This window comes from Achroia grisella, unplaced genomic scaffold (assembly GCF_030625045.1).
Source record: "Achroia grisella isolate CSIRO2021 unplaced genomic scaffold, CSIRO_AGI_Agris_v1 utg241, whole genome shotgun sequence".
Lineage (NCBI taxonomy): Eukaryota > Metazoa > Arthropoda > Insecta > Lepidoptera > Pyralidae > Achroia > Achroia grisella.
Genome location: NW_026712734.1, coordinates 1,136,623 through 1,162,184, shown reverse-complemented (window position 1 = coordinate 1,162,184; position 25,562 = coordinate 1,136,623). Strand labels below are relative to the sequence as shown.

At 30.2% G+C, this 25,562-nt stretch overlaps 1 protein-coding gene across 1 annotated transcript; it reads left to right on the top strand.

Annotated features, from left to right (window-relative positions):
• Positions 1-108: 108 nt before the first annotated feature.
• On the top strand, positions 109-25,033 carry LOC131842538 (uncharacterized). Its single transcript, XM_059191109.1, has 5 exons — positions 109-383; positions 14,871-14,997; positions 19,886-20,218; positions 24,363-24,477; positions 24,883-25,033. The coding sequence occupies exons 1-5, from the start codon at positions 320-322 to the stop codon at positions 25,018-25,020; spliced, it is 777 nt and encodes a 258-aa protein (XP_059047092.1). The 5' UTR covers positions 109-319; the 3' UTR covers positions 25,021-25,033.
• The last annotated feature ends 529 nt before the right edge of the window (positions 25,034-25,562 follow it).

The window sequence follows — 25,562 nt, the reverse complement described above, 5'->3', positions numbered from 1 at the left end:
AATCTGTATTTTAGCAATTTTTCATTCGGTCTACAGATGAGTTTGTTCACTCTTTCGTAGTAAACACTCAGTTCACGTTCATTCATTCCAAATTTATCATCAGTTGAGTTTGTGTCATATATGGAAGCTGTTGTTTCGTTTCTAATAAACTTCTTTACGTATTTACAGACGATAAATAAATTAAGGAATACTTTATATCTATTTGATATAAAATAATGCAATGTTGTTTCACGTTGTTTATCAAGTGTAAATAATTGTGGCGTATTAGTTATATTTTTAAAGTGATAATTGAAAGTAAATCGGGAATATTCGTGTGATTATGTGGGTTTCAAAAATGTTCACAGTTTATATTTTCATCGTATTATTCTTAATGAATGTAGCCGGTAAGCTGTTTCATATGTATTCTATTTTGATTAATTAGTAAATATTTACGAAAAATATAATTACCTGGTGTATTTTATGTTTATTTATGAGTAATTTTCAATAAAAAATGTGCATAAGTATAAATAAAAAATATTTAATATTCATAGAATAAACAAAATATATATATTTTTAAAGCATAGATTTATAGATTTTATACTTAAATACACACATTTACTATCTAAACAATTTGTTATTGAAAATCTTAATAAATTATAAAAATACGAAATTGTAATCATGTGGGTAGGTAATGCTATATTTACTTCTTTTACACCTATATCAAATCAAATATTTATATGGCTACCGATACTTTACTATTTGACGACATTATAAATGTAGGTATATTATTATTTTTAACAGACCTTAAAATCTTTTAATATATAAACATTTTTGAGTTACCTATAATTAATTTAAGGTTACTTATTTTAATAAAATAACTTTAAGCATGCCTTTTATCTTTTATATCTTTAGGTATAAATTGTATTTATGACAGAAAATTAATGCGTAGTAACCATACAAAATATACTAAAAATTACAATTACTGATTTGAATGCAATTAAACATCAATTTAAGGTATATCATTTGTACACACGTTTAGAAATATTTTTAATTCACGTGTACAAAAATTGTTCTTGTATGAAATTTAATTTTATACTAATAGGTATAGATATCTAAAAAGAAACATTTTATACGTCCATCACTTTAAAACGGCGCATCTTTTAGGCTAAATATTTTGTTTGTTGTATTTTAATTATCGTTACAAGGTTTATTTGATCCCACCTATATAGTTCGACTATCAGGGAGATTGCTTTGAAGCCGTGTTTAGATTAAAGAGTGAAATTACAGGATAAGAGGTATAACTTAGTCTTCCGAGAAGGGACGGAAATTGTTAGTAATTGAATAATGACTCGTCCATGCAATGTACAGGTTGACCTCCACGCGGTTCCGTTTGGAAATCATCGTGATAATTTTTTGTTAAATTGGCCACAATGGGCTATCTGACCTGACCTCATGTTATCATCATCTTCCACTGATGCCCCGCCAGCGTAAACCGTTAGCACTGGCTGTTATGCCGATCCATTATCGCCCCTAAAAAGGTTATCAGTTGCAAAAATAATAATGAATATAGTGGATTTGGTAATGTTGGTACCAATGATATTCTGATCATAATATTTAAACGCGAAATTTTGTGAGTATGGATGGATGTTTGTTACTCTTTCACGCAAAAACTAGTCAACGGATTTTGATGAAACTTTCCAATAATATAGCTTATACATCAGAATAACATATAGGCTATAAATTTCACGCGGGGGAAATCGCGGGCACGGCTAGTACTAAATAAAAATGCGCCCGATTAAAGTCTGTTAAAATTTGTGTATCTCTAAAATTGAAATGATTATATTACTTTTGGTTGACAGTACTCAAGTTCATCGTGAAAACTATTGCTGAAAGCTATTTTTTGTTGTTTTCGAATTGATTCGAGGCGTGGCATCCCGGGCTCTTGTCCAAGCGCCCACGCTCGCCGCCTGTCATGCTGACGAACTGAACATTGGATTAAATATAATATAACAGTATAATATAATATAGAAATTTATTACAAGTTTATGACGCTCAAAGCAAATAAGAAAGTACCTAGGTATATAAATATAATGTAGATATATGTAAATAATATAATAGTAAGATTTAAATGGTTCCTGAAGTTGTTATTAAATTATATTCGGAAAACCTTTTGTATCCACCTACATAATTTATGTTAGAGCACAATAAAATAAGGAAGCATAAGTAGCATTATGTGTGATTGCTTTTATTATTTTTAGAATATCTGTGATATACATTTTTTATGTTATTGGAATGACGAACAAGTTGATGGCTTACCTTATGGTACGGTGACCGTCAGCTATACCTATACATGAATAGCACTACGGACGCCCATGTGACTGTGACAACCATTATTGGTATAATAATGGTTGTCACAGTCACATGGGCTCAAGCATTGTCATTCCAGAGGACTAAGATGTTATCTTCTTGTTCTGTAATTTAATGTCTTATGACACCATTTAACCGAAACACAAGCTGTCAAATGCATATAATTGTGTCCCCTTTACAAGTTGACCATCATCATTACGAAACCGGAAACTCTGACTTCTTTTGATTTACCTGCTAAAACAATAGTTAATAATAAAGCCCTCTTAGTGAAACATAAATTGCCCTACGAAAACTTCTACTGTATCAAATCGCAGCTTAAGTCAATATAGAACTGTCAAATTAAAGGTATAAAAACCCATACATATACATTATATTTATATTACATATATTAGACTATTAGAATAGCTGCAGGCATAAAAAACATATTTCGTAACTGCACGATCTAGCCACTATCAATAATTTTTGATGAATTGAATTCTCCGACACAAGACTCCATCACTAGATCGTTCTTATATTAAATGAATAAAATAGTATAAACAAGTATGAAGTACTTATTAAAAAAAACGAAACGATACATAAAAAGTTTCAGAACTCTACTTACTATTCAGTTTTGCTCGATAGTCCGCAATTATACCCTATTTGATTCAATAGATCTGTGATGAATATCGATGATGGTCCATTTGGAATACTGTGCATTACTTATTCAGCTATAGCTTTATCAAGTTGTTTAAATTCAGAGACCGAAATGGAATTGAAAATTATTCCTTTAGTTCTGCATTACCACTCGACAAAGCCAAGAAAATTCATTAAACGCAATCTATCCAACAAAGGGAATAAATTATATCTTCAATAACTAAATTGTATTGTAATTACTGTTATAAACATATTTACTTAAAAATCGTCGTATTTGTCATATAGGACAATTCATGAAAATGCTTTCTCGTAAAACATTTTCGCAACACGTGAACAATATTTACTAGATTTACTACGTGAACTTTAGATAAACCAGTAAACAAACGGTGTCGCCAGCCAAAAGTTAAAAATAGTAGGTGTACCGTGTGTGGGCGAATCTCATTCTTGCTAAAATTATTGGAAAGTAAATATCCTGCTACGTTTTTATGCCATTGAGTTGGCAAGCGAATATAAAAAAAATATGTGGAAAAATTCAATCATCAGTATCAGCGCTCGTGACAGCGCTGGTCTGTTTGTCTTTCTAACATTTTTAACTTTGGTAATTGATAAAATAATTTTATCACACAAATTAAATTTAGAAGACCCATTATAACTGAAAACAAACCCTCGGCCCATCTAATGGAAAGCGGTGTCCATTGCTTATGGCTATGAACAGTACTACGGACATCCAAAATACAATGTGTAACGCTCGTAGTACCCGTTATGCCATGTCTATGGATTAGGGTGTTGTTATATATTAAAAATCTGAGTCCCGTTTCCCACGGAGTTTTTAGATTGAATATTAATAATTAATACGATTATAAAACATTGAAATATGAAACCGGAACAGTACGAGTAGGTACGCACGAGTTGACTATGATTTATGAAGGATTTTTAAAGTTAGCAAATAATATGTACTGATTTATTATCATTTTACACTTAATAGAAACTGTTATGTTAATTAAATGAATGTATTAAAATTTATCTATATCTTTTTGGACCTATGTAATAAATATCTGCATATGAATGAGATTCTGGGTCCGGTTCGGATCATGGGTAGGCCAAAAAGAATTAGTGTTTTAAACTGAATATTATAGACAGACTTTATCACGCGGCGCCTCCTGTGATTAATTGAATGAGTTGATAATGTACTTTTGTATAGGTGTAAGAATTTTTTAAATCTGTCGAGTTGTTTCTCATTGGATTCAAGGAAGAAGTAGAGAAACGAACATGTAAAAAATATAGTTTTGTTATTTAGTATATAATACATGTATATTGTAGAGGCTTAGTGCATAAATACTCAAGGACACTGTGCGGCGCCACCAAGTCTCTAATTAAGCAGTCTTTAAAATAATGGGTGAAAATGTATATTTTATATACCTATTAAATATCTGCTAGATATACCGAAATACATTTTTTTCCATTTTTATTATCAATTTGATAGATGGACCATGGGGTTCCTTTTACACTCAATGTTCCGATAAAGGTGGGATGGCCTCAAAAGATTTGCCTTTGTCACGAAAAATGCTACGGTTACAGAATTCGCGACCCTTACTGACAAAGAGACGGAAGCAAAAAATTCATGTCTCACTAAGAAATTTGCTTTAAATTATAATATACTAAGAGTAAGGACTTTCTAGTCAAGTGAAGAGCCTTCCGCAATGAAAATTTGTTTCAAGCACTTTTTCAGTTTCATTCTATTTTTTGTGTGTAGGCGCGGCTATATGTAAAACAGGTTGTATATTGAATATTCTAGTACTAATTTGGTCGTGGCCGATTTATTATTTTGAAATATGAAATCTTAAATTGTGTTGTTTAATAATTTATAGTTTATTTTTGAAACTATTACAATTTGGTTTATGTGACAATATTGTGACCTCGTTTAGAAATTACCTCAATTATTCTACTCTGTAAAATACACGGTAATCTATTTATTTGTTAAATGATAAAAACAATGCTCGTTCTCGAGGTTACCGGAAATAATTTATCGAAAGTCGCCACAAATATTTGGGCCTTGAAAAGTTTTTGGAATAATATTTACATAGCGGTAGCGTTGAGTATGTTATTCGAAAGGAATCATTCTCATAAAATACCTATGAGTATAGAACTATCAATATAAATTATATAGATTGCGCATAGTTTAAATAAGGATTAGCTAATATATTCATAAAGGAATGAAGTAAGAAAATATGTACTTGGATATTTTAAGTAAAAATATACAAGATATTCATATAATTTTTCTTTACTGTGCCAGTGTTAATTGTATCATAGATAACATAATATTACATAATTGTATACACAACAGTTCCATATATTTTTGTTTAAACTGCCTCGGAATTGAGAATAGTTGGGTTATAAATCATTACTAGCATTTACTATATTACCAATTTGCTTAGTCAGCAAACGAGCTGACTGACTAGTTGTAGATCAAACTCACTAATGCGTACATGAACAGTGTTTCTAATTACTATTCAAGTGGTCCCCATACAGCCGAATCAACATAACAAAGAAATTATCCAATATGTAGGCATTGCCAATACCTATTCTTACAATAAATATTATTGCAGATAATCTATTGATTCATTCTTTCAGCCGAGGGCTAATCGGGATTTATGAGGTAAGCCGCATAGTTTGGGGTGCGATTTCAGTCAAACGAAATTGTTTTATCCAAATTTATTACCCACAGGAGGCTAGCTTAAATGTTTTCGACACAAAATGTGTAATCCATAAATAAGTAAATATGTAAAACATGCGTAAATTATCTGGCAATAGCATTTTATCTTTGTGCGTAATCTCAACTCTATTTTATGTGACATATATATGAATAGTTGTAATCTATGGTGGCAGTAGAGCTTTTTTGTGGACGATAACGGAATTATGGTCTCGACATGCTAATTACGTAGTTAAGTTAGCGGGTATCAATTTAGAATCAAAGTATAAGGATGGGGATGAACCATCATTTTAAGTTATTATTATATACTAACTACAATGGGAACTAGTTACAGTGGACCTGTATATTTTACATGTAGGTATATTGCTAGCAACGGAGCTGCTTATTCGCATTGGTGATAATTTACGCCTCCCATTTTTTAATTCATGCATATGAAATGGTACCAACGCCTACGCGAACTAAATATCCTGGTGGAGCACCTGTAGAGCCTTTCGTGGTGAATCTATCAGGGATAAACCACAATAGTATATAGGTGTTCATATTTAACCTCCGTTATAGGATGCATTACTAGCAATAGGGTCACTAAATTATTCAATTCATAGGTTTAGTAAAGCAATATTAGTAATCCCATTGTTTTAATTTAAGAATGCACAAATTATATGATTAGCTGTAAAAGCATTAGTGGACGCGATAATAAGGAACAATTTCCTTACAAAAGTTGGGATGAAGTCAGCGGTCCGTACAAAAAGTTATCCCATCTGAGTGCGATGACAAATGACCCTGTGCGAGCGTTGAGACATCAGTGAAATGGCCGATTTGCTTCGCGATCATTCTCAGCTTTATGTAGGCCGGCATTCGCGCCTGATTCCTCGGGGACGCGCTTTCATTGAGTCGTTACGCGGGACATTTCAGCAATTTTTTTTATATAACGCCTTTCAACAAAACGCATTATGCTCTCAGGATATTGACTATAAATCTTTTGTTTTTGTTATATCTAAGAGTTTTATGTGAGCCGCAACCTTTGTATTAAACTAAGAAAGTTAAGTGTTTTAAGCAGAACTAAACTTTAAATTGACTCAAGTTAAGATCAGCTTTCCGCTAGAAGTTTAATTTAAACCAGAAGGAACCTAATGGACTATTAGTTCAGTAATTAAATTTCTTAAAACAGGAGTAAACTTTATTTTTTGTTGTATTGTATGTAGGCAACTAGTTTATTAGACAGAAAATAAAATAAGTTTTATTAAAGGAATTCGAATAATGTGAGTTATCTGTATAATTATAAAATTTTTAATTGTTGTAATATAAAGCTATAATTATTTTGCGAAAAATTTATCAATATTATCAAGAGTATAACTTGCAAACATTCTCTTAACAATGCATCTACGACATAAAAAAACGCCTAAATAACAACAAACGGAAAAAATGATAAGTAAATGCAAAGATAAGATATATTTTGGCCAAATTCAGTTGAATTTACATTACATAAGCTTAGGTGGGAACTACTACAATTAATTTATATCTTATCTCATTATCTATACTAGGTCGCATTCGTATCTCTTTAATGCGGAAATTTCCTCCTTAATTTAACATTTGTAGGTATTTGATGGGACAAAATATGGCATAAGCTTATAAGGTACATTAAATATAATATATAAAATGAAGGTATATATATTCACATGATATAATAATCACACCAAACAACATAGGACAAAAATAACTTTTAAGTGAGTGTCAAAATAAGAGTAAATCATCAAAAAAATCATAAAACGATTAAAGAAAGAAATGTCACATAGCGTTTCTAAGCTTTAAAGATTTTTATGTAATCAATAGGATTTATTTAATTGTGTGTAGGTCTCGTACAAATATTGTAGGTGTTGGTAATCGGTTTGTTGAATCATTTGTATCTCATACTTGTATCATAACAATTGTATCACATACATACAAATAATAAATTTACACCACTTTATGTATGTTGTAGTCTCCCCTCGATTACCTATCAGAATCTACCTAGTTAACTTTTCTCAGAACATACTTGTTTTTTTTGTGCATTAATTTTAATCTTTGTTTAAGTTGCATTTAAACGATGGTAGTCGACGTTGCATATACCTGTGTAACTTTTTATATACAAGGTTTGATAATTCCTGTTACTGAAGAGAGTGAGTTAGTTATTCAGCTCAAGAATCTAACTCGGAGGTCGGGCATCATCAGGGTTTATTCAGGCTTTCATTCATTCAGGGTTACGTCATTGTCGCTCGGAAGAAAGATCTAGTATCATAAATCCTATCTAAGACTGAAATTTCGCTAGCTAATAAAACGATTTCCATTTAATAGAATTTTGTCAACTCAAACAAAATATATTAAATGTATTGTTTTTCAATAACACTAATTTAAGATCCAGTGAATCAATCTGTTTTTAATTTAGCCAACATTCAAACGTTATTATTATTTTTATAATAGTGGACATTCTGATAACAGTGTTCCAAACAAATTTACGTTTTTTTTATATCTACAACAATGACACAGAATAGGTTATTATCATAAGGTCTAGATATCGAAATAGCCAAACAAATACAAAGTCCAGGCCACACAAAGTCCATGTTTATATTTTTAAGTCCAAATTCCAGTTCATTTCGTTGGATAGTATGGAAGACGCCAAATTAAATAATTTTAGCTTTCAGCTTTGTCTTGCTGGTTCGAATATAAAAGTAATTTTGTACTTAAAAAATAAATAAAAAATATTTTGTAATGGCAATGGCAATGGCACGCCTAATGGTAAGCAGTAACCGTCACCTATATACCTGAATAATAGTGTGAACATTAAGTCTCTGAAAAAACGTGTGTTTTTAATGATGATGCCGAGATCGTTATCAATTGTGCTTATGTATAGGTACGAGAAGCAAGAAGAAGGAAGATGACAACATGAGAATGAAGTCAGATTTGATTTCTACGTTCGTTTTTGTCAAATATCGGGAATATTTAAAAAGTAACTGGTATGAATTCAGTGACAAGTAAAATATAAATTAACACTTTTGAGGTCGGTTGATTTTACTCGTATTCATATTGCATGCACTTTCCAGCTGATTTTAGTATACATATACTATAGTATGTACTGAATATTTTGTTGACATTTGACCGACATGTAATATTATGAAATGTTTATCTTTATTTATCCAGTCGAATTTTTATAACATCCTTATACTAAAATAATTTATCGCTAATGCAATATTAAAACATTGGATAGTTTATAGTTAAAGGTCATCAGTGATATAGCTTTTCTTAAAATTTTTAATTAGATAATTTGATTGTACATACTGTGTAAATTAAACTGATTCAATTAATTATTAGGGTTCTATTCAAATCAAGGATTATATTAAATACAGTTAATAAAATATTACATTCGTTAGTAAAAGTTATTTCTAAGGGGAAATATACATAGGTATCATAATTACATAAAACATTAAAATACTTTTAGTCTATTTCTTTAAAATATTAACACTTTTTAAACTAATTGAACAATAAGCACTAAGCAGAAGCAAGTTCTTAATTATATTTTACCGAATTATACTTTGTACAAATGTGTCGTTTATGTTAGTACCTTCTCCCTCATATTTCAACAGTCCAGTTGCTCGCTTTTTAAGCTGCATTTCCATTGAAAGGTGACAAAATGGCTGTGAAAGTGCAGGGTATGGGGAATATCTTCGTCCTCTGAAATGGCAACGAATGAGGTATACCACGGGGCTCATAAGATAACGTGTTGTCCTTGGTGTTGTTCATATAAGGGTCGTCAGCGTTGTTTTAATAACATAAAAAATCTATATTTAACTTATTTTGACACCTCTGATTACTATTATTATTATTAATTATTTTATGTTTTATTATTATTATTACCTGTTTATGGAATTAGCCATTTATCTACGTTGATCTTTTGATTATATCAGGTAGTGATTGTTTCGTATTCATTAACGTCCACTGACCTTGCGTTACTGGTTCGTTGCGCGTATTTTTCCAATCTAGACTTAGAATGTCCAGGGCTATTCAATGTTTATTATCATGACAATAACCATGAATAATTAACAAAGTATCTTCTATTTTTAACAAAATTTACCTCAAATATTTTTGCTAATACGATATATCTAACTTTTAAAAATGTTTTTTTCATTGTCAAATATTAGACCGTATACCAAAAGTAGATTGACCAGGGTTCCCCTTTACCTAAAATACCTACCTAGTTGTGGTGTCATTTACATAATATATTACTAATAGTCTTACGATATAAACATTCCTTCATTACTTTGCCATTGAACGAAGAAAAATTATAATAGATGTTTGTTCAATTGGTGTATTTTAAACTGTGTTGTTTTAGTATACATCTACATATAAATTCGATACGAAATCATTCTTAGCAACTTTTATTTTCGTATTTTACACTTAATGATTATTATTACAGATGTATAGAAATTTCATATCAGTCTCGTACTAACTTGATAAACTTTATTGATTGAACTTGCTTTTGACAGAATTAGATGTGACTTCAGTACCTACTATCTCCATCTGATACCTCATTAGAGGTATTATAATATACGTATGTCACACTGGACCCTTCTCTTGTAACCCTAAAGCTCCTCTTACAAGGTATCTTTGTTCCATTTTCACTAGTTGTTATGAGACTAATATTGTGTTACAAACCGGTAAATTAAAAGCGAAGTTTCACTTAATTTGGAGAGTTGAAATTTTTATATTATTTAATATTTTTCTGTATGTAATAAAGTATATAAATAAGAATACAATAAAAATAAAGTCATAAAAATTACAAATAAATCAGACAGAAAAGAAAGATTATTTATCAATTCAGTTACATTTTAAGCAATCCATTTACAGTTGACGTTTTATCTTATGATATGTTCTTTAAGCTAAAAATAGGGAAAAATATTGGCTAAAAGCCTTTCTCAAAGTATAACTTTTATATGGCCTGTACTGTATTTAAGGTTACCGATTTTTTACATCAGCTAAAGCTGAACTAAAACTAGTACTAAAACGGCTGTAACGTTTGAAAATAGTGTGGTTAGCCCTATCAACACGGGTTTTTTCGAATAATAGGAGGATATGAACTACATATTGAATTTTGCTACACTCTCACTACACTGTATAAACCACCAGCCGTTTCATGTCTCATATTAGATCTAGTTTTCCTTGTGCCTAGAGGTATTCTGCGTCGTACACCTATGTTTTGCATGTTCTTGCTTGATCCGGATGACGGCTAACGCAAGCCTACGCCCTGCTTTCAGGTAGTTTTAGTGTTTTGTAGGCTTGTAATTTATACAATTCGGTAAATAAATAAACTATAGAAATTTTCATTTGTTCGTTTTCAAAAGTGCCAATTATAGCAAATACTTTATGACTTAATGTTTTAATTTTAATATTAAAACACACAATTTTAAAGATGATAAAAATGATTGAAATTGATGCGAACTAATGGGTCTATCGTCCCCATTCCAAATAATTATCTTTTCCCACTTTTTGCTGATCGAGGTATATAAACAATAACATTCTTATTTTGCTCACTCACTGACTAACAACTGACGTAATGGAAGGTTAATGACTAATCAGAACTGGTAACGTCATTGTGTCAAGGCGATATTGTCTTGCTATGGCATCCATTGGACCAATCTAATCAGTCAATTGACGTTCTCCCGACGATGCTGCATAAATTGATACTCGATTATGTTTTGTTTGTACGAGAGCGTGTAACGTATTCGTATGACACACATACATGCAAAAACATCGTACGATTTCTAGCAGCCAATGACAGTAAACAGCATGGTGGGCTCGCCTCCCCACCACAATGTCGGAATGCACGTTCTTAGAACAGCACTGTTAAAAATAACTACCTGTTTGACAGCAGGACACACGCACCGTCACACAGTCACAACTGAAACGTCAGCCGAGGCCATTGCCAAGATATCGTGAAACAGATTATTTAAATTAAATATATACATTTATGTTGCCATTTTATTTATTAATGCGGAATTATATGAAAACAAATTCGTTTCAGACTGAAATAAAAATATTTTCATGACACTTAAACAAATCTATTTTACTCTGTCCATGAATAATTTCAAGTGTACAATAATAATTACATTTTCTAACTAGCTCTTATCCGCGACTCTAACTGCACAAAAATCATCCCTTACTTACCTTACCCTGACTTTAACTCTTCCAAATTATTTTTTAAAATAAAACCGTATATCCGTCCTCATAATACAGTCTATTTTATAAGGAATAATATATATTTTGTAGGCATGGGTGGTTTTTATCAGATTTTAACATCAATCTAAATAAATTCTAGTTCTGCGTTCTGTATAATTTTATTTCTGCAGTACCGTGAAGGTGTATTTGTACTTTATTACAATAACATAAAATATATAATGGTTTGTGATGGGATTGAACATTCTAGGTACGCAGTTTCTACATGGAGTAAGACATTTATATCTCCTGTCTCTCTTGCTAATACATTCTTCTTTATTATATTAATCTTTACATATAATAATATTGTTTCTGTATCGCTGCAAGAATTACAATGGAATTACGTACAATATGTGTTAAGTATGGCTAAAGAAAGTTGGTAAAAACCTATTTTTACCAACTTTTTTTAGCCATACTTGTTCATTATTTTGCTCTTTTCCTAAAAAGAGTAAAATAATTATTGTTTTCAAATTTTCAATACGTGCATCTACAATTTCATGAATTAACTTATTCATTAAAAAAGAGTACATTATTTTGAAGCTTTAATTAGTGTTGTATTTGGAGAGTACGAAATCGCGGGTACCACTAGATATGATATACATAAATAATAAAGGAATTGACTATTGACTTATTAATGATTCCAACATTTCTTATAAAACGATTATTTATAATATTTTTTGTCCAGACGTGTGTACACAGCTCTGCAAGTTAAAATTACATACATACTATACATGTACATGTATGTGCAAACAGCTGATCTCGTCATTTCAACATACTCACGATCTGCCGCATTGACGCGTACCTATGCGTATTTATAAAAATATCTCAAATCGTACGAGTATTACATAGATATGATATAACTATTAAAAGTATTAAGATTATATTCGAACTGATATTATTTTGGAGTTTGTAAAGTATTAGTAGGGTATCTGGGGATATCCCATATACCACGATATGTATTTTGTAAGTAGCAAAAGTTATACCTTCGAAAAAATGGGTGTATTCTCATTTTCTAATTACCCGTGGAACCAATAATCCAAATAGGTTTTTGCTATTACATTATACCTATGTGAACCATAGGTATAATGTAATAGTAAAACAAATTCATTTTAAACCTGTATGGGAGAATTGAATGTCTTATTTATATTGTATGATATTTATACATGATTATCATTACATTATACGACATATTACTATTAAACAACACCCACACTGGTTTCATATAGGCGTATGGTATATGGACATATATTATGGAAGTCGGATCTGTAATCTACAGAAATAAATTTTAAAATTATTATAAACTACATCAAAATTCATCTTGTTCTTTCAAAAAGTAAGGCGAGAAACAGACGGAAACAGCGACTTTGTTCTGTATTGTTAGAAAAGATAGAATAGATTTGATCTTGATATTTCTAGGCGCATAATAAAGGCGGACAAACAGATAATGGTACCATCGGCACCTTTAAATTACATAATCGGCCCCTCTAATTAAAAAGTTAGTACAAACGAGTAGATAATTAATTACAAGGTAGCCCTCAATAAATAACGATTATTTGAAGATACCTAGAAACAGAATCTGAACATTAACTGTTGATTTGTATAATTTATTTGAATGTATATGCATTACAAGTATGAGTATGTAGTTATATTTATAAATATAATACATATGTGCTTATGGATATGTATAATATTTATGTATATATTTAATCTCATTCATAGCATTTTTAATTTATTTTAATGTACTGCCAACATAAATTTCTGCCCTATGGTTGACTAGGAGAAAACGTTAAAGACACAGCAGTATGGTATGACCTATGGATCAATTCCACAAGTTATAGCATACATACATAAAAGATACATAAGATATTTAAAAGATATTGAAGTGTTTCATACAATCTCGAAGAATCCGAATTTGAGATATTTTCGTAATTAAATATATTTATTAATTACATAATACATTCATATGCTATTGCAACCTTGTCAATTACTATGTAAACCGACTGGTGATGAAGCTTTTAATAATGCTTAATTAATTAGGAAAAAATATCAGGCAATCTTCGACTAGACTACGAGTATGAATGTTTCTATTATAAGAAACTTATCCGTTCACTATCTTTAAAATTGAGTTAGAAACTTAAATTTTACAGGACTATATATGTAAGATAAACATAAAATCTGGATCACTGCTTGAAATTTTAAATTTTACCGTTTCGGAATTCAGCATCAACGATATTTTACAGGGTGGACAAACGTAAAAAAAGTAAAAGTACTCATCCGCAATAATGATAATTGGGGTAAATTAATGTAAATATGGAAGTTTTATTAGCAGCTGAAAAAATTCATTCCTTTATCTAAAATTATATATACCAACCTAACTAATTAAACAAATAATTTATCATAACTGACTGATTACTTTTAACGTAAATGACGCAGTTTTATGCGCGGGAGACACGTTCAACGCTGTTTAATAGTAGATATATTTTATTATTGCTAGCTTTATTTGATTTATACGCAAATCTGCTGTTCATCTTACCAGTTCACTTATAAATATTAAATAATGTTATATTGCTGTTATATTAATGTTATACTTGCTGTAACTCGAGACTTTGTCTTCTATTTTGAATTCAAAGTTATCCTATATGATTTATTGATTCCTTTAGTAGTAAAAAGTTAACAAACAGATAGAAAGATAAACTTTCGCATGTATAACGTTAGCATGTATTATAGTCATAATGAGCTAGACTGACGCTGAAGATTAAAGGTATAATATATAATAAGAATTAATATAACATAAGAACTAATAATAATATAATCCGACAACATTTGGGTAATGAATGGGATTTGTCACAATAATTACTAGACGTAAAGATGAAACACCGGAAGTAATTAAAAGGGAATAATTAAATTTGTGTATTTATGTTTATACATTTGTCCACAGATGCAATAAAAGCTCACTGCAGCCAGGAAGAGGATTTGTTAAAGAGATGTTCTGTGTCTTTGCCCGTACTCAGCTCGCCAGAGATATCATTCGCACTGACCCAAGAAGAATTGGATAAGAGCTGTGTGTAAGTATGATTGTCCTCTTATCATACTTTTGTTAATCATATTATAGCTTATTTGGTTTATTTTGATGATGATGTAATGAAGTAGTCGATACTTTGTCTTTTATAAATGAGGTCACTTGTTCTCAGTTAATATTCACATTATTTAACAATATACTCTATAAAACTTTTTTTTAATCATTGGTAAGGCCAACAGGCAGTAAATCCTTTCGTATAAAAATAATTGTTAATTAGTTTACAATTGACGAAGTTTTGTTAGTTACCAAAAATACAGTATAATTGAGAAATATAAGTTTTTGGATTACTAGGCTAAAACCCGGAATATAGCGTATGTTATAAGAAAACCGAGTGTAATTTTATCTACCAGTTGGTTCTACATTAGGTAGATATGCAATAAAATGGCTCAATCTGTAACAATGATTGACTTGTCTATTTATGGTGATGAAGATGTCGTCATCAAATAGTAAGACACCAATTATAAAAATGTCTTATTTTTAGCATCTCAATTTTATGTATGTGAATGGAGTAACAATCCGGTCCATCTTATGTAACAAATACCAATTTGTTATTACGGTAAATGTAAAAAATCATTATGAAAATTTAAGTTTATTTAAATAATACTTAAGATAGCAACCAAAGGTGCCGAAGTAGTCCCTGTATGTAATTATCTGCGTGGACCATTGTCTCATCTATTTCAGCTGCCCAGCACTTTACTTCTTAGGCCATCATTCGGTTAATGCGCGACATTTGGCAGTTAAATTACACGGTCCAGACGCATGATACATCCAAGGAGGAGGATCCATGGGAGGAGTACTACTGATGTCACATGATGAAATCACATCTAGTGGGCCGAAAGCTCGAGTGCCATTTCTGTTAAATAAAAAAAAATATTAATGGTGAGAAAGTTAGAAATAATATCGATTATTGGTTGGTAATACAAAATGTTTAAATATTATGATAGACTACTTCATCGTAATCTAATCAGTTTTATAAAAGGTCTGTTTTCAGAACTTCTGTATACTTTATCATTTCATCGTACCTATATATAGCACTGAGTACTTCAGTGAGAAGGGATTTTTAATAATGTATCTAGTAATTAATAGCAATGTTAATAATATCAGGTTGACTTCTACGCGGTTCACTATGCACATCATTGTGGTATATTCTCGCTTCATCCTCACCCTAGCCTAGACCTAGCAGGTTCCACATAAGTATAGACCAGTCAGTTAAAAATATAAGGAGACATCATTCCACATTGATCTTTAAAAAAAATGATAGTACGTACTATGTAGTAGTATTTTTCCGCCATATTATTTTTATGTGATATATTGAATCATTACTACTATAATATACCTATCACTGCCTTATCATATTTTGTCTGCGCGTCTTATTTTGTTTGCTCCGGTACGTACGTACGAGCTAAAATTGTTATGTAAGGAATTGCTTGCTCGGATGGCAAGCTAATTGATATGATAATGACCCACCTATTATCATTTGTGTTATGGTATCATAACAATCTTAATTGTACCCTCAATCAGATTTCTTTACTATTATGGTCATGAACTATAAATCGGTACGTACGTGTATTAACTAAGGACGCTTATACCTTTGAATCTATGTTTACAAATATCATTACATCATACTCAATAGTTACAAATGAAAATATAACCGTATATAATATTAGAATAGCAAAAGTAACTTTGTTTCAATAAATATAAAGAGACTGCACTTTTACTGCACTTTTCATCTCACTCGATCTTCAACGAACGAAGACCAAATACTGATAAAAAATTCCAAATGTGTAATTTTGTAATGTACCTACGTTACTACTTATTCATCCACACGATAAATAAATAGTTGTTTCAGTGTTTGTCACCCAATTGCGCATAAACTACTAGATTACTTTAAGAGTATTTGAATAAGAGAACGTGATTTGTTCTTCTAAAGCTTTTATTAATTGGATATTTGCCTTTAATATTAATTAAAGTAACACGAATTAGACGATTATCCTATACGAGTATTTTTATTTAAGATATATATATACATTAACTGTATGCCAAGTATCAAGGCGAGAAACCCCCAAAAAGAGTGTGTTTATGCAGAAAACTGTAAGATATATGAATATTAAAATGATTTGTTTTTATAACCATATTTAATGAGAATACCTATAAAATATATAATCAGTTAACTTGCCAATTACTTATTTCTTTTATACATTTTTATGTTTATTTTTCTGTAAAACTGCGAAAACTCGATAACTTCTAAGACTTGCCAGAAACGAACTTCTGACGCAGTTAGCTCATCTCAATTTGGTACTCTTGTTTGCGGTAAATAGCAATTTGAAACTAGTTGTTGGACTGCGAACTTCGCGCTGCGCTTGACAGAGATAATATAGTACTGAATAGTCAATGAACCACTTAATAGTATCTGTCGAGGAATTTACTAGATGATATCCTGTCTACGTTATTTATTTAAATAGAAAAATGCTACTCAATAAATGGTTGAATTAAGGCGAAGTTTTGCCTCGACCTGGAAGTTAAAATATATGTAGATTAATTCATTAATGGTATAGATTAATTTATTAGGGCTTTGGTTCAAGTCACAGTCTTCACTAATATGTGATATCTGCATTTTTTATTGGATATCCATATACTGTCACAACTTAAACTTGAAATGAGAATAACTCGACACTACCGACTCTAACTGATAGGTTTCAGGATTCAGCTGCTTCTTCCACTTCAGCTCCGTTCCTATAAAACTGAAAAATGTCTAAATAACCAACACATATGAGAGTTTGCAGGCACGTCACCAGTATCAAGTAGGGTTTACGTATTGTTTTTATCGCCATGGAGGCTAAGACAGTTTGTTATTTTATTTGTATGTTGGTCATTAATATATATATAGGTATATATTAGTCAAATGTTATTGTTGCCAATTACTATATAAATTTGTTTGTGAATACGTTTCATTGAGTGTTTCTACTGAAATTAGTGCAAATCATATTGAAGGCAACGTCGGACCATGCGTGTATATTTAGAAATTAATTATTGTAACTTTCGTGTACACTTAGTCTTATAGGGACTGACAGCCCATTGCCATTTCATCCCGGCTTAAATTTTAAACATAATATATACTCAATGTACATCTAAAATACTAGTAACCGAATACTTACCGGTATACGATGGTAGTTCACTCGAAGTCGTTTAAATAATAATAATACTTTTTCAAATAATAATAGTGTAAATATTGATAGTAGAAAATATAATTATTTGTGATTTTTTACAATTTGTTTCGTTATTTGATATTAAAAATATGCTCTCTAGCTGCTATACATAACTATTTGAGAGCACGATTTTAGTAAGTGTAGTTATTATTGATATTCTTTAGGGAAGCTGAAAATTTCAGATGCACACGAAGAGCCACATAGGGAATAAATACATATTAAAGGTAAAAAGTTTGACGATTGTTGAGAGTCACAGAATAATTGATAATTAACACTGCTTGAATACATGAATTGTAGAGTGAAAGAAGCACTAAGAATAAGTTATCATGGAAATTGGACCTAAATGATTTCTTAGGAGAAATACTATTTATATATTTTTTTTACTAAAGTGTTCTCTACGTTTACAAGTCTTTTTGTTTGATACAATTTTATTATTGGCTTAGCTTATATAAATGTTATATCGCTGAAAGATATCAGAATGGTTAAAACAGAACACTTAGAAAATAGACACTAGACAAATATTTGGAGAACAGATGAAAGGCCTCTCCATTTATATTCGAGAAAGTAGACCTATTAACGAATGTTATTTATTAATTTACCTACCCACTCTTGTTTGATATCTGTAAACTAGGCATTATATAATATTCACCAAATGCCTACATTAGAGGATAGGTAAGTACTAGGAAATATAACTGATTTATAATACTCTTATTTTACTTGACAACAGCAAAAAATGAAAGATTTAAAATTTAATAGTGTCATTATGTGAACATAATGTGTAATTATTTCTTTTTTACAAAAAATAGAGAACCTCATGCTTACCAGTTCCGAGGATTATAAATAGTATAGTGGACCGTAATTTTACTGCACAATTTACAGTTTCAATGAGTGGTTCCAAAAATAACACTGTCTTTAGTTATTACTACATATGTATGTTGGACATGAGGTTCAACACTAGCCTGCATAGTTTTGATAAAGTTGCATAATATATTTTTTGCCAGTCCAAAATAAATTCAGCTGAATTAAGTAATTTATTTTTCCGACTAAAACGTATAGAATGTTTTTTAGCACGCCTCCTTATTTCCGAATTCGCTGGTTCGATTCCTTATACAGTGCAAACATTTGTATTAATGAGAATGAATTTCTGTATTATCGGCCTGGTGGTTCTACGTATAGATAATTTTTTATATGTATTAAGTTTATAAAATGTCGATCTATTGGCTCCAGTCACGAAAGTGTCCTGTGTTAGATTTTATTCGACTCGGTATTGAATTTAACTGCTCATTCGATACCCTGGTGAATGATTGGGTACCTATTCAACTGATTATTATCAAAATAATATCAATCAAATTGTGTACGTAAGCAAGAGTTCTTTGCTGTTTTTAGTTTAATGACCTAAGATATTTTGAGCTTGCGATTTTACTCGTAATTCGTAATTGAAAGGTATTTACAAGTTTTCATTTATTTAGAGAACATTATGACCTCAGTGTTATTATTATCTTGATTTTAAGATTATTGATTCCTCATACAAATATGTACATGTCCACTAGTTCATTCTTTACCTTTTGAAGCAATACAAAGTACCCTATCACCTTCGCCAAATTCTACTGTATTTCTATAGTATTAGTATTTACGTATTATTTATTTAATATTTCTTATCTTTTTCAGTGAACTTCGCGCTGGAATCAAATGCATAGACAACTACACGGAAGTATGTATGGAGAAACACGAGCAAATCGTCTTCCGCAAAATATATGCGGGGATAACAGACGTTGTTCAGGAACTTTGTACCCGCGGCAAATATCAAGAAGAGTATCTGAAACACGCGAACTGTGTCAAGAACGTTCGGCCGGAGTACGAAAAATGTAGTCATAAGTATGAAGTTACCCTTACCGGATTAAGTGAACTGAGCAATCATCAGGTCAATGAGCAGTATAAGACTGATAGGAGGGAGGCTCTTGCTTTGGGGAACCGTGAAGATTATCTTAGGATAGTTTGTTGGTGAGTACTATAAATGTATTTATATGTACAGATCACAGTCACCTGCTTTGTATGCATGTATATACTGTAGTACGATGTCAGTAACATTATTGAGATTTTCAAACATTTTTACACATTACTTATAAATAGTTAGCATGTACAAGGTACAATGCAATGTCAACTGTATATAAGATGATATTACGACTACTTAGTTTTGTTGTGATACTACAGCTCTTTTATATGTATTTTTCCAGCAGAGAGAACCTTTAATGAGGTTTTAGAGAAATTTCATTCAACAAATAGTCATTTCGAGTATTGGTGTCACAGGTTTGGTGGCAGGCCGACAAGAACACTAACTGACTATTCTATATTTTTATATTTATTTAAAGACTATAGATTTTTTTATTGTTTATATTTTTCTGATTCCATTATTAGTGGTATTAAGTTGCAGTAGTTATGTAGGACAATAATTTATGAATTAAAACATGGAAAAGAAAGCAACTAGTATTATACTTTACCATACGTTATATTGTATCCCTCCCTAAAGATCACTTTGAGTAGCTATATCAGTTATTAAATATTACATTATTATTGTAATAAATAATAAAGTCCTGAAAATTAAACTGTTAGAGAGATGAGTAGCTATATCAGTTATTAAATATTACATTATTATTGTAATAAATAATAAAGTCCTGAAAATTAAACTGTTACAACAGTAATTTTAAGAGTACCTACTAGAGAGATACTCAATAAGTCGAGTGAGCTTTAATTATTGAATAGGTCGCTTGTTAATAAAATATTCAACGAATCGAATTTGTCTGTGTCGTACTAATTATCTATGATACTTATAAAAAATTGGTTCTAGATATGTGTATGATACACCTATCTTAATGACAGAGATAATAAGTTTTTATGAACCTAGTCTAGTAATCAGTAGATAGTTATGTAATTTAAGATTCTGTTTAACAAAGGAATAACACTTAAATACATTCGTCATAACATCAACATGGAAATATAAATGACACACTATCTTTTCATAAAAAATCAATATTTGAAATTAGTGAGCATATAGCGTAATAAATAAAAAAGATTTAAAAAGCGGTTGTTGAAATTTCCTCTGTTTTTTTAATTAAGCTGTTTGAATATTTTCATTATTTCTACTGATGATGTATGTCTAGTTTCAGCAGCAGACGGGGAAGATTTTAGAGCCTGTGTCGTAATTAATGGAATATTAGTGAAATAAGATTATTTATTACTTTCTATTTTGCTATTTTGAAAATTTTATTTTACCTGTATGACAAACCTTTTTCGAATAAGATTTTACAATGATAATTTAATTAATTTGAAATTACAATAGATTTTCAATTATTATTTCAAAGTATTTAAAAATATCATTCAAACTAAAAAGTCATTATAATTCTGAGGGTTTGAGTTACGACCTAGTGAATTCCTAGTTCTAGAGGTCAACTTGAGTACCGAAACTTCAAAATTGCCTAGTGACATAAGAAATGTTAATTTGAATTTCCGAATACCAATTCGTGGACACTGTAACTAGAGATCGAAATAGAAACGCGGGTCAAAGTGATGAAATAGAATTATTTGTGAAATTTTTTTGTTCAATTCTCCTTTGAACTTTGCTGTACAATAATATATATATTTGGCCTCAAAATAGAAAAAGGTTTATTATGCTACTGTATTAGTATATGTGCTATTTTAATATCATCAATATAGTTTATGTATGAGACAATATACTTGTTAAAATATTATATTAAAAATTATAGGTAAAACTTGATTCATATGCGGCTTGAAACATTTTTTACGATCAACTTATTCAGGTGAAAACACTTCAAACAAGACATTAATGCAACCTGTTACCGACTGTTTTACGGCGTCTTTTCATATTTTCAATATTAACTTGTTTTAGTTATTAAGTTTTTATTAATATCGAAAGATAAATAAATCAGGTAATAGTAAATCTTGACATATATTGTATAGCAACTAAATAGTTTGAAATGAAAATAAGTCTTCTATATTTTACTACACAACAATTTGTGTTTATGACTTGTATTGAATCTAACACTATTAAAATGTTACTTGGGATGTTGTTCTTATTATTGGTCTTATTTTTTTTTTCTAAATATATAATAAATTTGACCTAAAAATTCCAATTATAATTTAATGAGAAACAATTAATTAGATACTACTAATTTAGAGTTAGTAATTTTGTGAAATTTGTAATACAAGTATCTTTTGTAATGGATCTTTATGTAATGGTGTACCCGCCTGCGCTAACGGTATACGCTGGCGGGGTACTAGTGAAGGATGATAAGATGAACATGAGTTGAGGTCAGTTTGCCCATCGTGGCTAAAGGCTTCCAGGGGGAAAGCGTGGAGGTCAACCTTACCTAGTACCAATGTAATATTTAATATCCCAATGCTAGCAATCTAGCGTTGGGATATTAATCCACAATAATAACAATCCCATCCTCCCCTATAGAAGTATTTAGCAAGTCCATTGTTCTTAAGTCTTAGCATTTGTTGTCGGTCATGGTGATACATGATGGTACAGGTGACAGCGTTACATGGTGTCATGGTGTCATTGTGATATATATAAGACATTTTCGATGAAAATTGGTCTAATAAAAGTTTTATTTACCTATCCATTTAATTAATATAATTCGATATTAATAAAGATACTCGAGTCATAGAGTGTAGTAGATTCGTATTACAATAGACTGTTGTTTCAAGTAAATATAGAGAATAAGGGACATAATTCAATTAATAGTGATGATGTATATGTATGATGTGTTATAAGAACATGAATGTATAATCAAAATATGAATATAATGTCTATCTATCTATTATAATAATGTAACAACATTGTATTATAGTACAATATTTGATGTCTCATTAAAATTTTAAAATACTATTAGAAAATCGGTTTTCTAATGGTAATTATATTTATATTGTTTCAGTATTATAGGTCAGGTGAGACTAGATCCAAAAATACCTGATTAAAGTATACAAGAAATTAATGTCACGAAATAATTTTATAATAACATGAATGGACTTATTATAAAATAATAACCCCAATAAATGTTCATTCATTAATTTTATCATTCGTGTATAAATTTTAGGGGTTTATTCGAATTGGCCGTCTATTTCTTCTACCCTCTTACACCATTAAGCTCTATTTAAGATTCTGCCTGAATTCTATCGGATTAAGTGACGCACTTAAGGTTTTTTCGATGTGTTAATGACTTCGTTATCCACGCCTTTACAATTGAATTTTAAATTTTCCATTTTTTTCATGAATTTGATTTTAATCTTTGTAGATACGTAATAACTTAATTACTTTATAACATTTCTCATGATTAGGTTAATATATATTAAAAAGTAAACAGGAAGAATTATTGAAAGCGTCAGATATATAATTTATATTTCTTTGTAGGTATATGATTCACATAGCCGATCATAAAATCGAATACCTTTATAAGTAGGTATATAGGTAAACAAAAATATAAAGATATATCGTGTAACATTTCTTATTGTAGACAAAATGGTTTGCTTCCATTTTCAAAAAGATAAAAATTAAATATCAAGGTTATGTGCCCAGTGTTTCTGTTAAAAATACACCTGCACTATCACAGGATTCATACATCGCTGCTCATGCACTGACAATGGAAAGAAGAACAAAAACAGTTTTATTTTCTGCGGATAAAGTACGGGACGCCAACCTGAATAAAATTGTGTGAACTAAATTTACACATAGTTTAAAACACATACCTATTCATTCCTTGATTTTGCACATTTTAAAAAAAAGTTATTTTGAGAAAATGTATTTTAAATGGTACATATTTAGATATAATATTTATTTTTATCTGAATGTTAGTAAACTTCTATTTGTGTAAGTATATCATAAAAAACACTTCAGTTAAACATTAGACTGTAATTGGCCAAAAAAGATGATGATACACATACCTAATAAACCTGATAGACCAGAATACAATAAATAAACTAATGTAATAATAAAACTGTATAAATTTGACTATGACGTTGAAGTATGTATGTAGGTACATTAAAAGCTAAGAAAAAACCAATAATAGGTGTAAAATAATAAAAAACTGTAATCGTGTAGGTTTTATATCTCTTTATTATTTTTCAGTTCCTTTCAAGAATATCTGAAGTGCTCTGAGCTGACAGTGCAGAGTTCATGTGGTGATGAAGCGGCGCTGTTCACCAGTGCGTTTCTTAAGAGGATGGCTTCAAACATTATAAAGGTAAGTTATATTTACACAAAATGACAGAATAATTCTGCGGGGATATCTACATAAAATGAATATTATTTCTTATTACTTTATGATAGTTTTTGTGCAACAATATTTACTCTGGTTAGAATTACAAGGAACTTTTTATAACATATAATTTGATATCATAACATAATTCAACTTGCTTCAAATAAAGTACAAAATTATGTATTAGGTATAAGTGCGAAGTTTCGTAAACTTTGTCCGACGGGTAACTGTAAAATTTAACAAAAAGGTTTGATTACGTACGGACAGATGTGTGCAGTAACTTTTCAACATTACACACAATTTAAATTGATTAGTATTTGGAATTTTCTTTTACTTACTTCTAATGTTAAAAAATAGAGATCTATCTATTTATTTTTTATTATTTTGCAGAACTATTGCCTCGAATTTCGCGGAGCAGAGTGTAATTCTGGCAGTAGAGCGTCGGACCACAAAGTGATAACAATCAGCATTGCCATTTTAGCAAATCTAGCAGTTGCGTACTTGTCAAAATTATTAGTTCCAACGTAATGTGTCATGTAGAATATATTCGAAATAGTAACACCTAAAAGTGTAGCTGTTGGCAATAAGTTAGTTAAAGTGGCAGGAGTTGTTGTAAAGTTGCAATGCGCACTAAACCGTGAATAATTTATGTCGATGAGTGCAATTTTGCAATGTTTTGTATTGATACTGTGTGTAGTCTTCAAATTATATTTATTAATAGTAGGTAGACATATTTAGTGCAAAAAATATTATGCTTTTACTACGATGTATTAGTGCTGGTTATGAAATATTATCAAATTGAAATAAGTATTGTTAAATTGTGTAAAACTAAAATATTGTTAAATATATATTATGTATAGGTAACTTCGAATTAATCAAGTAACTGTCATTCAAACTGAAGTAAAAACCTAGCCTTTTCTTAATTAGTCGAATTGTGCCAGATTGAGTAGACGTCTAATGCATGTTCATGATCTAGTCTTTTTCAAAACAAATGATAAAAGACTTGAAGAAAACTGTAAAAATAAGTATGTGATATTGATATTTCACATGAAAATAAAAGACTTTTGTTA

What these genes read in the sequence shown, in the direction of transcription:
- LOC131842538 (XM_059191109.1), top strand. Translation starts at nt 320, where the DNA reads ATGTGGGTTTCAAAAATGTTCACAGTTTATATTTTCATCGTATTATTC. An exon ending in TATCTTAGGATAGTTTGTTG is followed by an intron (nt 20,219 to 24,362) that starts GTGAGTACTATA and finishes ATTATTTTTCAG; the next exon opens with TTCCTTTCAAGAATATCTGA. An exon ending in TGGCTTCAAACATTATAAAG is followed by an intron (nt 24,478 to 24,882) that starts GTAAGTTATATT and finishes ATTATTTTGCAG; the next exon opens with AACTATTGCCTCGAATTTCG.